General features: G+C 35.3%; 1 protein-coding gene across 1 annotated transcript in view; it reads right to left on the bottom strand.

The window, feature by feature from the left end:
• The window catches only part of LOC140154594 (uncharacterized), a 47,288-nt gene extending 36,936 nt beyond the window's left edge, over positions 1-10,352 (bottom strand). The window contains exons 1-3 of the mRNA XM_072177161.1: positions 10,249-10,352; positions 5,181-5,288; positions 2,682-2,741 (exon numbers count right to left, since the gene is read on the bottom strand). Coding sequence (XP_072033262.1) covers positions 2,682-2,741; positions 5,181-5,247 — 127 coding nt within the window. The 5' untranslated portion in view covers positions 5,248-5,288; positions 10,249-10,352. The remainder of the gene's footprint in view (positions 1-2,681; positions 2,742-5,180; positions 5,289-10,248) is intronic.
• Between the last annotated feature and the right edge of the window lie 8,209 nt (positions 10,353-18,561).

The following is an 18,561-nucleotide window of genomic DNA, read 5'->3' as shown; positions in this document are numbered from 1 at the left end:
AGAGTATTGGTCCAATTTAAATTGATGCCTTCGCTAAAGTAAACTTCTGCAAGATCTATAAAGGTGACTTTGTATTTTTACTAAATATGGTGGTGGTGGTGGTGGTGGTGGTGGTGGTGGTGGTGGTGGTGGTCGTCGTCGTCGTGGTCGTGGTCATGGCTTTGGTGGTGGTGGACTTTTTCACCACTCCATACCTCCGGATCTTGGCTCTCTTGAGGCATACTTACCGGCCCGGATCAATCACCATCAGCTCAAAAAGGTAAAGCTAGTGGCCCAGACGGTATTTCTCCCAAATTAATTATAGAATTTGCATATGAATTGTGTGTACCCTTGACCAATATTCTGAACAGCTCATACGCTGAATGTATTGTGCCCACGCAATGGAAGAGGGTCATAGTGATTCCAATCCCCTAATCAAAACTTTCTAGGGCTGATAAGACCCTTCACAATTGATTTCGAGTTTACTGTTCATGATTTTAAAAATAGGACGAGGTGACTTTTAATTAAAATTATTTATTATTTTCTTTATTTAGTATTAGTTATCACAACCAATTATCAACCTGTTTTGACGGGAGTCGGCATTTAATTATTTTATTAATATGCTTACTTTTACACATAGTATAAGGTGCAATTATGCTGTTTGTTTATTCATCATTATTGTTGATATGATTCATGTTAGAGAGTAGCAAGTAAAAGTCATTAAAAGTTATTTTAAAGGAGAAAATCCAAAATAAAAATAAAATAATTAAATATTTTGCAATTTGCAATTTTGGACGCGGGCGGCTAACAGTAAACTAAAAATTTAGTGTGAAGGGCCTAAACTCAGGCCTGTTTATTTAACCGACTGTTATTCCAAAACCATTGACATTTAATTTGACCTTCGGGTCACAATTTGTTGATTTTAATAAATATACTTCATACTTCACATAGACTTCGTGCGGTGGTGTGAGGTAGCGTATGTAAGTTTTGGTGTCATTTTATTAAATTATTCTTAGCCATTTTATTATGGTATTTTTTAAGATAATTAGTCCAATCTAAAACTAGTGATTTTAAAAACGATTAGATATAAAAATTAGATTTAAAGTTATACATTGCTGAAATAAATAATAACCTTACAAAGAAAGGGGGAACAGTATACCTTCAACTCCTGAAGAAGAGACAACATTATAACACACTGGTGTATAATAAAAAGCATGGAGAATTTTCCTAAGAACAAACCATAAACCCATAATTTTGTATATTGGTTGATATAAAACACCACAGTCAGAATAAAAGAACCGATATGTTGCCTGTCGTGTTGTGGTGGTAGTGATGGTGTGGTAGTGGTGGTGGTAGTGGTGGTGGTTGTGGTGGTGGTTGTAGTGGTTGTGGTGGTGGTGGTGGTTGTAGTGGTTGTGTTGGTGGTGGTGGTTGTGGTGGTAGTGATAGTGATAGTGAAGGTGGTAGTTTTAGTGGTAGTAGTGTTGGTTGTTGTTGTGGTGGTGGTTGTGGTGGTAGATATAGTGGTAATGATAGTGGTGGTTGTGGTGGTGGTTGTGATGGTAGTTGTGGTTGTGGTGGTAGTGGTAGTGATGGTGGTAGTGATGTTAGTGGATTTAGAGGCGTATCAGTTTGCTCATCATTCTCAGCATTGTTAGATGTGTTTTTTAAAGATTACTGGTCCAACTAAAACTGATGTCTTCGCTTACGGAGTTGATTTTAGATTCAAAGTCGAATTCAAAATAAACTTCTGCAAGATCTATAAATGAAACGGTGACGTTGTTTTTGACTAATAATGGTGGTGGATGGTGATGATGGAGGTGGTGATGGTGGTGGTTGTGATGGTGGTGGTTGATGGTGAGGGTAGTGGTGGTGGTGGTGATGATGGTAGTTGGTGGTCGTGATAGTGATGGTGGTGGCTGTGGTGGTAGTGGTGGTGATGGTGGTGATGATGATGATGATGGTGGTGGTGGTGGTGGTGGTGGTGGTGGTAGTAGTGATTGTGATGGTGGTGGTTGTGGTGGTAGTGGTTTGAGGTGGTAGTGGTTGTGGTGGTGGTGGTGGTGGTGGATTTGGTGCGGTGGTGGTGTAAGTTTGAATGTCAATTTGCACATCGTTCTCAGCAATGTTAGATGTGGGTGCTGTAAGAATATTGGTCCAACTAAAACCGATGCCTTCGCTAACGGAGTTGACCAAAATGATGATTTAAATTCAAAGTCAAAATCAAAACAACATTTGCAACATCTATAAATGAATAGGTGGCATTGTTTCTTATTAGTATAAGCCAAATCGCTATTGTAACTTCCGGTTTTTTTAGGACACTTTGCCCTTTGACCTATCTGGAAAATTCAGAAAAATTCGGGTTTTGTGCATAATTTAAAACGTGTTACTAGAATAACAACAAACTTAAAAAACATTATTATAAAATGAATTAATTATTTAAATATTTTTAATGATAACATTATGACAATAATAAATAAATTATTAATAATTACAGCAATTTTCCCGATAGGTCAAAGGACAAAGTGTCCTAAAACTGAAAAAAATTGTCCCACAATGCATTGCAAACTTCCAATGCCGATTGGGCTTATTGATGCTAAACTTTTATTTGGTATTGATTTTTACAACAAGCACAACTGAGGTCGGTTCTTTAACTCTATCTCGTATTGAAGTGATTATATGTCTAGCATGTATGTGCATACCTCGCACTCTGAGATTGACTCTGTTATTATCCCCCACATTGTCTATAAGGGCGGAATATACTGGAAAAAAAGGAAAAGGAAAGATATACATTAAGGAGTATGTACTACATAAGAGATATTTTCAGAACCTACTGATAGTTATTTTATGTGAGGAGCAACTGGTAGTCGAGGTTCCTAGACAGATAGCAATGATTTCATTTAGACAGTTTTTAATTCCTGACCACTGCCCAGTCTCATGCTTGAATCTGCATTATGTTGGTCTTTGAAAGCAATGATAAGCGGCAAGTAACGCTAAAATAACTTCACAAATCCTGTCACCAATAGATTTTTTAATTGCTTAAAAACATAACCTATTATTACACCATAGTTTGAGCAAGTATAGGAAAGATAAGACGCTCGTTGGAGGTTGTTTTGCTTGTATTGATGGGGCTTTTCATTTTTCAGGAAGTTCCAAATGTCTTTTTTTTTGCACCGTTACTCACCGCGCACTTTTATGACTCTTGGTTGATTTATTAATAATGTTAATATTTTCAAATATTTAAAATAACGGCATAAACGTTGGCGATACAAGACATCCAACAGGAGACATGCAAATTGTGGGAAATGTCTTTAGAATATTATTTGTAAAACGGAAAAGGCGGGAATTAATCGGAGATGTACAAATCTTGTATTTTGGCGCTAGGGTACCGTATTATGGGTAACCCAGTAGTGTTGACGAATGAGGGCAGCAGTCTTTTCTTTTTATTCTGCACATATAAAATTCAAATTTTTGTCAGTTTTTGATTTCAAAACGCACGGTTGTTTGTCAATACGCACGCTTATGACTATCATGTTCTCTCAACACATATATTCAAGTGCAAGCCTTACAATTGGTTTCTTTCGAAACCAAAAATGACGGGAGATATTCATCATTTTCTATCACGGTATCAAAAGCTGAAAATGGTTTGAAAATCAAAACACGTGTATCGGTGTGCATAGCAGTTACACGTGTATTGATTTAGTTTCCCTGCCTGTACAATATAATTATTTACCAAGCGTCGTCGCTGTGCAAGGTTTGCGCAACGGAACAACGCGATCAAAAATTTGGGACTATAGCGCATGCGCAGTAAAGCAATGCCCAACGAACCAGAACAAATTGAAAACTAAATATTAATATGAAAGTACTGGGGCTAGACATGTTAGGCCTTTAGGCAAAATATTTAATTCTTGATCATGAGATGATGTACCTTCTGCGTACTGTTGCATCAGCGTACTTTTCGTGGAACAACACAATCGCGAAACCAAACACCGTGATTAGTCAATTCTCAAAAGATATCCTTGCGTAAGCATGTATCTTGGCGAAATACGCTCGACGCAAATATCTGTGTGTACCCAAGTTGGCTCTCACGAGATTTAAATATTTTACCTGTAGAGATGTGATTACGTGTAGTCATGGTACATAGCCGATTTCGCCAAACGTTTGACAAACATCTAGCGATCACAAACGTTTGACAAACGTTTACGAAAATGTTTAACAAACGTTTGGCTCCTTATCTGTTTATAAACAGTTTGACTATAAATGTTTGACAAACATTGTGATCGGCAATTGTTTGACAAACGTTTTATTAGCAATGTATATTAAATGAATTAAATAAATGTTTGGCAAACAATTAATAAATATGTTTTGTTAATAATTTGTAGAAATTGTTTGATAGTAACTTTTTTTAAACATTTATCTTACGTTTTGTCAAGAAAATCATCAAATTGATGTCTGTAAATTTTCTGCAAATAAAAATTTTGACCAAAAATTGCATTTTTGACCAAAAATTACATTTTCACCAAAATGCACATTTTTTACCAAAAATCACATTTTTTACCAAAAATTTTAAAAAATCATATTTTTGGCCAAAAATCATAAATTAAATGTAAATTTAAAAACGTTTGGCAAACAATTGTAAGACAAATAAAAGATGATTAAAATAAAACGTTTGACAAACATTTTGCTCCATAAACATTTGACAAACGTTTTTAAAAAACGTTAAATTAGTGTGTGGCTCCTTATCCGTTTATAAACCGTTTGACTATAAACGTTTGACAAACATTTGCACAAACGTTTGTCAAACGTTTATGCGAAAACAGCTGTGTAGTGTTGTTATAGATTATGGTAGTGTTGTAGATAGTAGGTGGAAATAAGGGTCATGCATTAAAAATAATCATGATTTCAAAACCAATTCGAAGAAGTTCGAAGGTGCATATGCATTAAACAATTTGACTGGGAATGTACTTATGTTCTTTTCAAAAAGAAATACGCATCACTACACTGTGAATTTAATGCAGACAAGTAAGATTGTAGTAGATCACAATTAGCCTTTTCGAAGTAAGGCGCACACAATAGGAGGGCAGTATTCAATCCGGGTAAAACCCGGCAAATTCAAAAGCATTTACCCATTCCGTGCAGCGCCATCCTATTGTGTCCGCCATATCTCGAAAAGGCTAACAATTAAGCATATTATAATTTACCTGTGGTTGTGCATGCAAATATCACAACACATGCCACAAATGCTTTCAAGATGCCTGTGCCTGCCATATTGGCGGCAATCGTCCGATTTCTCTCAACGTGTTAAAACCCTGTAAATAAAAGTTACAAATTCAGATGTTAAGATATTTTTTTTTTATTTTTTCTTTCAGAAGGCATCACGTTTCAACTCTAAAGCTGAATTGGGCTATTCCATTTAAAATCCACACTACCCCTGTGGAAGATTTTAGAAATATCTTCCGCAGGGGGAATATGTTTTCATAATGTTAATCATTTTTGAAACCCATACTCCCCTGTATTAATGCTTTACCTATATCTTTCACAACTGGAGTGAGTATTTCAAATGGAAGTTACCCAATTGTCTATTCTATTCAATATTCATACTCCCTCTGTGGAAGACTTTAGCTAAATCTTCCACAGAGGTAGTGTGGATTTTAAATGGAATGGCCCATTTACACTCGATCGCTGAGCGATTGCGAAGCGCCGCTTTTGGAAATCGGTGGGTAATCGCCGATTTTTGTGATGCATCGCTAGTCGCTTTTCCATCTACATGTATACTATTAATTAAATCACGGCGATCGTGATCGCAGACGACAATATTATTAAAAATAATGTTCAAAAGTATTCATCTCCAAAAGTTAATGATCGAGAAATGTAAATTAATTAGCAAAATAATGGATCCAGTTTGTAGAAAATTATTGGTTGGTGCCCATTTCTACAATGCTTTAAAGCAGTAAGACATACGTCATTTGTACGTCAACTTTAAAATTGCTCCGATTTGACTCAACGCTGGTGGCGAACATGTTCAAAATCAAGCGCAGGTCATTCTTGGTCTACAGTTACCTAAGGATCACATTTTTAAATTGCTCCGATTGGGCTATTTAAGGGCATAGTATTAGTATTTGTGTTTGCTCAAACACATCTGTGTCGTCTTATCTAGTCGTCTCCTTCTCCTTACTATGCCCGTGCTACAAGCAGAAACATCCCGATGATCGTGTATCGGATGATATCGATATATCGGGAAAGCTAATGTCCCGATACCCGTGTTATCGCCCAGCCTACAAACAAAATTGTTCGTCACGGTGATTTTAACCAATTTACAAAACTTGTATTGATTATTTATTGAGCGTATTGAACAAAAATGTCGAAACAGCTGCTGCTGAATCGGTAAAATTTAAACTGTGCAAGGACGATGGCAGACCACACCTACCTTTGTAACGAGTTGGGCTCAGATAAATGATATCGTCAGGGCATATGAAGGGTATAAAACGTTGTCGTATCATTCAAAAAATTCAAATTAAAAACTTATACAAATACATGCTTGTAAAAATATTTTGCAATTACATTTTGACAACATTTTCAAAATGTTGTCTTAGTGTGTTTTCATACACATCTTTTTCATGACCTTCATCAAACCCCACATTTTATGTTAATTAAAATGTTTTTGCCAAAACCACAAAATATAACACATTAAAACGTTTTAAGGAATTTTGTGTTTGCTAGGAAGGCGCTATCGCCAATAACTGCCAAATGTCAGCTTTACAATAAATAAGCATAGAATGGCATCGTGCGATTTGCCCAAATTGATACCGTATGCTTTTAAACTTTTATCCGTGCTGTTCAAACTACAGTAAAGTGTGTCAATCTATATTTGTTTGTTTCTGCTGTTTACTTGTGATCATAATCATTTGAAAATATGCCTGATACACTCAAATAAGTCTTCTATAAAATATTTCAATTAGCAACAAAAACGAAATACAGTAAGCCAAAAAATTAAGGTACCAGTTATGTTCACCCCTTGTATATCCTAAAAAAAGACATGTAGGGTAGGACTACCAATTATCGGACAATGCCAGTTATCGGACGATTACATGGTTTGGACCATGTGGAGTTGTTTCTTCAAGTCAACATGAATTTATATCGCATCAAATGAAAGAACGGATACTTACTGCATTTAAATGGCTGCCTTGCAGCTGGTTCCGTTTATTATTATTTCGCAAATACGAGCGAGAATGGACTGAGTATGCCTCTTTATTATTAAAAACATGTTACTTATGAGGTAGCGTAATTTGGCATGACCAATTTGTGTGGGTCTTGAGCTTTTCATAATTTACTCAAACTGATATATTTTTATTATTATGTTTGTAAAACTGTGTAGTTTCTGCAGCAACATCTGACATGACCGGTTGCTAACAACGCTTCCGGCTGAATGAAGTGTCCGATAATTGGCTTGTAAAATCTGCGCATGCCCAATTACCGGACACCCTCTGGCCTTCATATAAACAGTTGCCAGCCAGCCGGCGCTGTATGTCAATTAACATGTTGCACTATGTTAGGTATATTTTAGCGAAGTTGAGAACGCAAATAGGGTTTGATGTTAAGTTTAAGTTATATGTGACCGTGCAGCACGAATGAGCCGTAAATGTCCTCAATTGTATTCTGAGTTACAGTGTAAAATGGGCATGAAGGTCGTATTCATAGGTACCTCAATTTGGTGCTACGTGTACCTCATTTAATGAGATACACGTAGCACCAAATTGAAATACCTATGAATATGACCTTCATGCCCATTTTACACTGTAACTCAGAATACAATTGAGGACATTTACGGCTCATTCGTGCTGTACGGTCACATATTATAATGTTATGATTAAAATAGTTGATGCGCCTACAATGTATAGGCCTACATTGTACCTAAATGTGGTTTGCGGTGGGGAAAATGCCACCGTGAAGTATCAGACAATGCCCAAATATAACCCAAAATCATGAAGGAATAGACACAAACTTAACTGCATTTGGTTGAGTTGAAAAAATAGATGCGTGCCATTATTTTTGCGGGTGTCCGATAACTGGCTGCGTAGTGTCCGATAACTGGCATAGGCGTCCGATAACTGGCAAGATGCCTCAATGTGGTTTTCAATCCATATATCTATAATGGCTTGTCTCGTCAATTCAAATTTTATGTTACATTTAGGGCTGTCTTTGGTCATTACGTGGATGTTCTATAGTTGGGAAAATATTCTTCAGTTTTTTAAATATTGAGCAAATTGCTTAAGTGTCCGATAATTGGTAGTCCTACCCTATGTCATAATTAGAACCAGCAGCCAATAGCTGTATCTTTTAGCTCGAATTTAAGACCTCATTTGTTGAAATTGTTCAAGAAATAAAGATATGACGATCCAAAAACCCAAGGAAGATGCCAATGTAAAAGTTGCAGTTTGCTCCATTGCGTGCCCTATTGATGTGCACACAATGCGCCACGAACAAGAGAACCAGCGCCGTGCTTCCATTGATTAACACATTAAAATTAGCGTCGTGCTTTCATTGATTAGAACACAAAAGTGCAACTTTTGATTTCGTTTCTTTATTAGGTTTTAGACCACCGTTTCTTTAATTTTCAACCAATTTCAACAAATGAGGTCTTAAATCAGAGCTAGAGAGTACAGGTATTGGCTGCTTGTTTTAATTTTGACATATTTGTCTTTATATAGGATATACAGGGGTGAACACAATTAATTTTTTGGCTTACTGTAGTTATAAGACTCACATGAAGAACAGAATGCTTCTGTAAACTTTCCACGCACTAAAAATCAAATTTGTTAGCGCCCGTCTTTCGAGGTTTAAAATGTGTTAAATTAAGATAAAACTTGATTGACCTGAAAAGAGCTACATCCTTTACTGTGGTAGTTTTGAATCAAGTTATGGTATGTATAATTCATAACGACGTGCTAATTAAGGCGGAGTTTCAATATAAACATCTCAAAAAAGTAACTAACACCCCTTAAATAATGGCCATTATTATACGGACTATTGTATTACAAATCTGTAAAATGCGTTGGAAGCGGAATTTATTTCTGCGCATTTTGACACCTCATTTGATACGATAGCTTAGTAAACAATAAAATACCGACCAATTTAATGTAGTGAGGTCCAGATTTGAAAGTTGCACTTACAACAATACAAAAACACTCAGATATCATTACACAGATTTCCTTGATACAAATCAATAGAATTTAATGCAACTTTTCAAATCTTGGGTTACATTGATTTAAATGTACGCTGTGACGTCATTATTTGGACAATTACTACAAATGAGGTGTCACAATGCGCAGAAATAAATTCTGCTTCCAACGCATTTTACAGAGTTGTAATACAATCGTCCGTTTTTGAATAATGACCATTATTTAAAGGGGGTTATAGTTACTTATTTTGAGATGTTTGTATACATTTTCTCGTATCCGGCACTTTACGTGGAACCCTGCTTATAACTTGCAAACAGTCAGTCATTTTAAATATATTTGTTGGCAAACTGTTTTCTTTTTCTTCGGTACTGTGCAAAACCTGATGTAGCTTTTTAGCATAATACTTTAGTCAACACTCAAATAACTTCATTTTTAATAAATGTTTTTGAATAGTGTTAAAACGTTTATATAATTATATACCTTTATTATAATCCGACTTTTAAATGTTTTCGGTAAAACGTTTTGTGATGCAGAGTGGTTGATTAGATTTCACGTGAATGACGTTTAATCTAGCGCAGGATTTGTGCTGTAATCTGATACATATGATGATCCTAGATCAGGCCCGTAACCAAAACCAAAATGCCCCAAAAGTCCCCTTTATGACCCAAAAAGTCCCAATAGCTAGCGAGTGAAAAAAATGGGGCTTTATGTCTTTTTGGTCAAAAAAAGGTCAAAATTTAGGGGAAAAAGTCCAATTTTTCAAAATCCGCCCCAATCCAAAAAGGTCCAAAATTTGAAGACAAAAAAGGTCCAATTTTTCAAAATCAGGACCCCCCCCCAAATAAATAAATAAATCTTGGTTACGGGCCTGTCCAAGATATTCCACCAATCGCTCGCAATTCGAGAGGCGTCGCAGTTTGTGAACGGGGCTATAATAGTTCTACGCTAATCATGCTAATTAGGCTGCAACGGCTTGGTCGCTCTTTCAATCACATCAAACGCCTAGAACTTTTAATATTCACCTTAAGTTATACATTGTTCCTTTACATATGGAAGTAAAAAAAAGTAGATAACGTTATAGGCCACTTACCCTCCTACGATTAAACCGCCGAAAACTCTTCTTATAAGGAATATATATATCTTCGTCGTACTAATAGCACAGAGAAGAAGAAAACACTGCCTGGTTCCACTTTGCAGTGGAGAGAAATGATTCGAATATCGGTAAAAAAGCACCTGCCACATATTACTTTGGAAAGAGGCGTCAAAATCAATCGAATACGTTGCAATTATGCAAATTTACGTCAAAGGTGTGTCAAAAATATAGAGCATACGTATTTCATCGTCAATATCTCTTCATGTCGAAATAACTTTTATTTAAAGTTTTGTTGTTGCTATTTTTCATATATTGCGATACTTTTGTATAGTTGATAAAACGATGGCGCAGCGGGATCTGCCTCGCGATCGGAGGATTGTTGGTTCGAACCTCTTTTTTTTTATTATTATTCATTTTGCTTTTATATTAAACAGGACAAAAGACAAATAACTTGAGAAAAAAAGATAGAAAGAATAAAAGCAACATACACAACACAAATACAAAAGCATCTCTTACATTATAATATATGACAAGTACAATATTATGCATATTTTTTTAATTCGTTTAAATACTTTGTTTGTTTGTCCGTGGGCACACGAGAAAGACAATAATATGTTATATTTATATATAATTACTTTGTTGTTACATTATTTTCTTACACAAAACCTTCCCATTTCATACGAAAGATATTCAATTTATTTATTCTCTGAAAACAAGCTTTTTCTTCTTCAATTGTCTTACTTCAAAAATGTGAAAACGTGGCGATATATATATGGTTTCTCATTTTATCACTCAGAATAATATAGTTTAGCACTTTGAACCTTGAATGTGGTTCCAGTCCCAAAATATATATTTTTGTAACATAGATTTATTCGAGTTTGTATCTTTCCATTTAACCATGTCTCTATCTCCTTCCAAAAGAGTTTATTTGATGGCATTCCCAGAACATGTGATCAATTGTTTCTTTATTTTGACATAAATGACACTTTTCGTTCTCTTTCAGATTAACTAGCTTTAAATAACTATTACTTGGAATAATTCGATGAAGGATTTTATATTGAAAAAATCTCATTCTTTCTTCAGTGGTAATTTGAAAAGGTAATGTCCAAATGTATTCCCAATTTAGATTACCCAAATGATCAAACAAACGATCATAATAATTCTGATTTATTGGTTTTGTGCATTGTGACATGTTTAATTGTTTAGATACATCACGAGTTGTTAACTTTTTTTAACGAAATGATTTTTGTGTCAGTTCCTGCAGAACTGACACCTTCTCCTACAGGTTTGACGATCACGTGACAATTCGAATCATCATATCGAAATATCACGTGATCTGTAAAAATATCAATATCGATCGTCAATTCAGCCCCAAACCAATTCGCCCACGTGCTAATTCGAACCCTGTATATTGATGTACAAAAAACAGTTCGCCAAATTTAACTATTTCGTGATTTTCTCCATAACCATTGTTTTTACACCAAATCTGTATATTTAGATGCCTTGATGTCTTGCATTCGGTCACAAACCAATTCGTTGTACTTTGTGCACTTAACCCTCTATCTTTTAAACCAAATATCCTAAAGAGTCGTGTGATATGTCGAACTTTTCCTCTGGTCATAAAGAACAAAAAAGAGTCAGCGTTCGCGTATCTGTGCGTAGCCGCAGTTTGTGGCCCTCACAACACGGGCTTCCGGTGAGCTGCCGGTCCTAGGTAATGGAATATTACTGATAAATATATAAAGATGGCAAAATCAGTAAACCAGTTTAAGTTACAAATAAAGAAAAGTCTAATAAAAATTACATCTAATATTTAGGCATTATTTAATGACCTCACCCATCCCCACCCATCTCCACCCCAACTATCAATTTCTTCTGTGAACTGTAGAATGTCTATATGATATGTTATAAATATTTATATTGGTTCTTTCTTTGCATGTTCTTCTCCTCTGCCTTTTTTCTTTTATTTGTTAACTTTGTGTAATTGTATGTTGTAACTTAAGGCAGTGTAAGGGGGTGCTCGCTTCAGGCCTTTGGGCCTTTTGAGCATCTCCTCATTCAAATGTGTCTTTTATATATATTTTGTATGTCGATTTGAATGAAAATAAAATGATGATGTATGATGATGATGATGTAGGCCTACATCATTTCCTACAGTCGTGAGATGTCAAACTTTTCCCTTGGTCATAAGGAACAGAAAAAAAGTCAGTGGTCGCATATCTGTAGGATCATTGGTTAATAAGATACAGTCACTTTTTAAAAAAAAATTTTAACCAAATATCCTAGAGAGTCGTGCCATATGTCAAAAAGGAACAGAAAAGTCAGTGGTCGCATATCTGTAGGATCATCGAATAATGAGATATAGTCACTTGTTTGTACGTTGTACACTTAACCCCCTTGTTTTTTACTTCTGGATATCGTTTGGATTCAAATGATTTTTCATTTTAAAGCTTATGATATATTTTCTAAACACGAAATAAAACAAAATTGACCGCGAGCCGACTTTACAGCTGTTTCGTAATGGACGGTCACATATATTCATTAACATATTAAATCGTTTATCCCTTTTGGTCAATATTGAATTGGTTTGTGGCTGACTTAGCTTGGGGCCAAATGCATGAATTGACATATGGCCAAGTCAACTGTGGACGAATTGGTTTGGGTCCGAATCGACCTGCTTCCATGCTGATACGAGGAAATGGCGAAAAATTACGTACTTTTACAAGGCAAAAAGCAACTTTTCTAGGCATTGTTGACATGGTGCCTTCGCTAAAGAAAGTTTCCTACTATAAAGACCTAACTTTTGAGATGGTTTGTTGGTTTGAAGGTGCAAAATTAACAATAAGCTTAAAATAAGGCGCCCGGTTTACCGCCGGGTTTAGCAAGTCATCATCAACGACTTTGACAGATGACGTCAGACGCAATCTCTGTCTTGATAATATCGACATGGACTACTATATAGAGCACGTAGTGTGATGGACTGGAAACTTGATGCATCGATCTGAGGACAGCTTTCAAACATAAGTCTTGATAGTAATACGCTGTTTTACTTAGCCTATATCTGGTGGCAGCATTTTTCTACAGTCACGTGATAATGGCACCTTTTTCAGCTTTATCTGTACTTGGAGCTGGTGGGGGAGAGAGAAAGCATTAAAATACATTCAGGAAAAAATACAACTCGAACCAAAGATCAAGGCTCCATTTCAAAATCAAAATTACAACAACAACAAAAAAAAAACCAGACAATGAGCAGGTTCAAAGACTGTGGGTCTTGGATGAAGGAAGATGACGAAACAAGAGTCCTGACCCAATCCGAATCCTATTTTGACCTTTACACAAATAAACCACCAGCCCCCTTCTTCATCACATACAATATTTTTTATGAAAATATCCAGTGTTAATTAAATTAATGATAAATGAACTACTACTAAATGTTCTTGTCAGTGCTGCAGTGCAAAACTTTACATTAAAGGAGTATTTCGTGATCCTAGCATCCTCTTTTTATGACATTTTCAGTAGATATCCACGAAAAAGCTTATTTCCAAAATTTCAGTTGATTCCGATTTTGCGTTTGCGAGTTATGCATGATTATGTGTATTACACTGCTCCATAGACAAATTTGGCGATATTTTTGCTACACGAATTAATCTGCAAGAAATATTTGGTACATAAACATTATGTAGCCAGAGGTATCCAGTGGTGTAAAAATCTCAACTTTTTGGGGAAAAGTGGGGGATGAGGCTGTGGATCACGAAATGCCCCTTTAACATTACATTAAAATAATAATTACATTGTAAATTGGAACTGACACCAATTTTTTTCAGGAATATCTTGTTTCAATACTTTTGAGTTTTCCAATATTTGTTTCAGAAAGTTTCTTTATTTCTAATTTCCATTACATTGGTAAACTATTTATAACACCGTAATATGTTACAAAATCAATACATCGTCCATATTTTTCACAAAGCTTTTCGTATGAATAAAATGAACCTTTATCACCTAATATAATATCATTAATCTTTGTCATCCTTAGTCTTGTTCGAGCTCTATAAAGAGACTTGTTTACATCTTTTGAAAACAACTTGTTATAACTTAGTGGCATATGCAATACATCTTCCAAATTGATTGTTTCTTTGTTATTGCATTCTTTAAAACTTTGCCAGTTTAAAATGACTTCTTTGTAAAACTGGGGGAAATTGGCAGGAAAAACAGAAGCATCAACATTATATTGTAACAGGAACTCCAGACCTCCCATTTTATTAAAGAAACAATTTGGGACATCTTTCCATGGTGCATAACCTTCACTCAAAAATCTTTTTAGCCACATTATCTTTAATGCTTTATCTGTATTGAATATATTTACCATCTCTATTCCTCCGCTTTCTTTTGGTGCAATTAAAACAGAACGTTTGATTTTTTCTGGTTTTCCACTCCATAAGAAGATATGCAGTATCTTTTGAACATCAGATAACACATTTCCATTCACACAATCTGTGGACATTAAATAAAGTCATGTGTGAAATACCAATACTTTTTACTAATAAGACTTTTTCTCTAAGTGTTAGATCTCTTTGTCTCCAAATATCTAATTTGTCCTTTAATTTCGTGAGTCTTGGTTGAATATTATACTCATTACATTTTTTACTATCATAACCAACAAATATGCCAAATATTTTAACAGGTTCCTTAGTTGGTTTAATGCCATAAACATAATCATTACAGTTTCTAAGACTTCCTATCTTCATCAATTCTGTTTTCTCAAATTTATCTTCAAACCAGACAACTTTCTAAACTTATCTATTTCTCTTACAAGATTCTCCACAGATTTTGAATCGGATAGAAAAAAGGTTGCATCATCTGCAAAAAAGGAGCACTTTAACTTAGCTCCACCCCACTTGGGAGTTCTTTATCCTTGCATTTCACAATTATTAAAGCCAACATGTCTATCACACAAACGAATAATGCTGTTGATAACGGGCATCCTTGACGAACACCTCGTGTCAGATCAAACCAACCAGTAGAAAATCCCTTATTTATTACATAACTTTTAATATTTGAATAAAAACATTTTACCCATGAAAGCAGGTTTGAACCTTGGCGGTGCCATCGTGTTGTGCACTGTACTTGGCCGATAAGTATCCCCCCTACATGTACTAGGGGGTAATTGCAATCAAAGTACTGGGCTAGCTGCACTACGGTTGTGGAATAAATTGCGCTTGGAACAAGTTGGAAAGACGCTATAAAAATGTATGCCGACATTTATTTTATTTGTTGTGTCAACTACAAAAAGAAATCAGCAAGTTTACCCCATTTCTACTCCTTTTCTTATGAAGCGTTAGATAGTTTTTATTTCAGAAATAAAGGGTAATGCATTATCCTTTACACGCAAATAATGTGTCCGAGACAGTAAAAACGTAAATAATGGGTGAGGCGCAGCCGAACCCATTATTTAAACGTTTTTACTGCCGAGGACATATTATTTGCGTGTAAAGGATAATGCGGCACCCTTTATTTCTATTCTATTACCAGAAAATAGTGCGATTTAAAGAGAATTTAAAGAGAAAATATCATTTTTGGCACAAATATTTTAAGTTGTTTACTTCAAGGTGGAGCGCGTACGCGTAAGTGACAGTGCGTATCGCGGAAATATTGCACGCGTAACCAAGCGTAATGCTGTGTTTAGAATGTGTTACGGCGCTTGACCCATTATTGCAGAATAATGGGCTCTCACGTGACGCGTTTCAACAAATCACAGTGCGCGATTTTGAATAATGGGTCGTGGGGGTAATAGAATTGAAAATTAAGTACTGTGTGCCAAAGTTTGTGGACGATATTCATACTTATCATCCTTATTGAGATGTTTCGTATCGATGCCTACTGTTTCTCTTTTACAATATTTTACCGTAATTTGAATGTTTCAAAACCAAAAACAAAAATCTCTAAAGGGACGCACCACTCCCGGGGCACCACTAACCATTTGATATCGGGGGGCTGGAAGTTTTTGAAAAAATAAATAAACACTTTACCCAAAAACATGTGCAACAAAAACAAAAACATACCACAATAATAGTATCCCTAAAACTTTCCACACTCCCCGCCTATGTATACGTACAATAATGCATGAATTTGTTAATATTTTTGTTGCTATATATAATGTTGGGGACCAGAGCTGTGAGCACTTCAGACACAATTGCATTCTGAATTCAAGGAATGCCTATTGATATCAAATAATTTTGATATTTTTTTTAATTGGCATTATAATTATGATACGTGTGTTATGGCAAAATTGATACGCTAACTGATTTTGTGTCTATCCCTTTCATCTTTCTCTTTCTCCCCAATCATAAAGTAAAAGTAAGTTGTATTAACATCTTGGGATGCAAATAACATCTTGCAATCAGGGTGAGGTAACCTATTAACCTCTACTGACAACACGCATCCTGCCAGCACGTCAGTATATGGCAGAAACCCCTCATGAATTATGAAGTACAAGAATAAGGAAGGCCGTAGAACCTAAGGCCATAATGGGTACCATCTATAGATCTAAATCGCCCAGTCATAACTACTCAGAGGCAAGACCTCAGAATGAAGTTCTGCAGTCAAAGCCACGAGGAGACTCCAAGGCGGGGAAGAGTGGAAGCTTCAGAATGGAGAATAGTAGGAAGACTGGACAAGAGATTTTTGTTTGCAAATACAACATAAGAACAATCAGAATAGAAGAGTCCTTACAACATTTGTTATAGTTATGGGAGACTTTAATGCTGAAGTCGGTAAACAACAAGAAGGTGAAGAAAATATCTTGGGAAAATTTGGAGTTGGAGAAAGAAATAGAAGGGTTGAGACCATGATAGAATTTGCTGCCCAACACAATTTTGTGATCATAAATACCTGCTTCAAGAAAAATGTGAATACATTTAGGCCATACCAAAAATCAAATTGACTTTATACTCAGTAGTCAGAGAGGAATTGTGAAATACTGTGAAGTCATCACTATAGTAGATATCGCCAGTGACCACAGAATGGTGAGAGCCTGCTTTCACATCAGCAGAAAGTTAGCCAGACTTTAAGTCATCAAGAGCCAGAGAAAGAAGAAAGTTAACTTGCTTAGGGGGTACTACACCCCTGGCCAATTTGTGCCTATTTTTGCATTTTTCTCAAAAATTATAGCACATTGGTGACAAGTCAGATATGTATATTATAGGGGCAAGGACTACAACTACTGTACTGAAAATTCAACAACTCGAAGCAAGTAGTTCAAATATTGGTTTTAACCTCATTTTTAGCTGTAACTCTGCAACTGTTGTCTGTGCTGAAATAAAATTTCCAGTGCAGTAGTTGTAGTCCTTGCCACTATAATATACATATCTTACTTATCCCCAATGCGCTAAATTTTTGAGAAAAATTCAAAAATAGGCACAGAATTGCGCAGGGGTGTAGTACCCCCTTAAACTAAGAGAAAGGAAGGAAGAATTTCAAATCCAATATTGCAAAATAGATTTCATATCTTAGAAGATGAACATCTCAACATAGGCCTAGATGACAGATGCAGCCTGATAACAAACATCATCCTAGAAGAGGCAGCATCCCAGCAAACACAAAACGTTTTCGACATCATTCGCAAAAGGTTATAAAAGGTTGTCAGAAAACGTTTAAATGTCGGGTTATATAAAGGGTATATTCAGAGTATAAAATGTTTTCATAACCTTAAAAAACATTTTTTGATAATCTACTGCTCAGCAAACAAAAATGTTTTACAGAAAACGTTTAAATGTCGGGTTATATAAAGGGTATAATAAGGTTTTAATAACATTCCAAAAACATTCATGAAAACTTTATACAAAACATTCTAAACAGAATGTTATTTTGGGGTTGAAAAAATATTTTGCGAAAAATGTTTGCCCAAAATATTTTCAATAACGTTTTAAAACGTTTTTATGACCTTTTTATAACCCGACATTTAAATGTTATTAAAAGGTTTTGAAAAAAACATTTTTAGAACATTTCTGTGTTTGCTGGATTCAAACATTTTAACATAATGTTATTTAAGTATTGACACAATATTTGGGTAAAAATGTTTGTAAAAATAGTTTACAATAACATTTTTTGAAAACATTTAAAAATATTGTCGTAGTGTGTTTTCATACAAAACGTTTTAAAACGTTATCATGACCTTTATATAACCCGACATTTTAATGTTATTAAAACGTTTTTACCTAAACCAAAAGCCAAAATATAACTTATTTAAAACGTTTTTAAAACGTTTTTGTGTTTGCTGGGATCTGTAGCACCTCCAAGTAAAAGCTCCAAACA

Source organism: Amphiura filiformis, chromosome 6 (genome assembly GCF_039555335.1).
Source record: "Amphiura filiformis chromosome 6, Afil_fr2py, whole genome shotgun sequence".
Classification (NCBI taxonomy): domain Eukaryota; kingdom Metazoa; phylum Echinodermata; class Ophiuroidea; order Amphilepidida; family Amphiuridae; genus Amphiura; species Amphiura filiformis.
The sequence above is the reverse complement of the archived record's forward strand: the minus strand, read 5'-3'. Positions and strand labels throughout refer to the sequence as shown.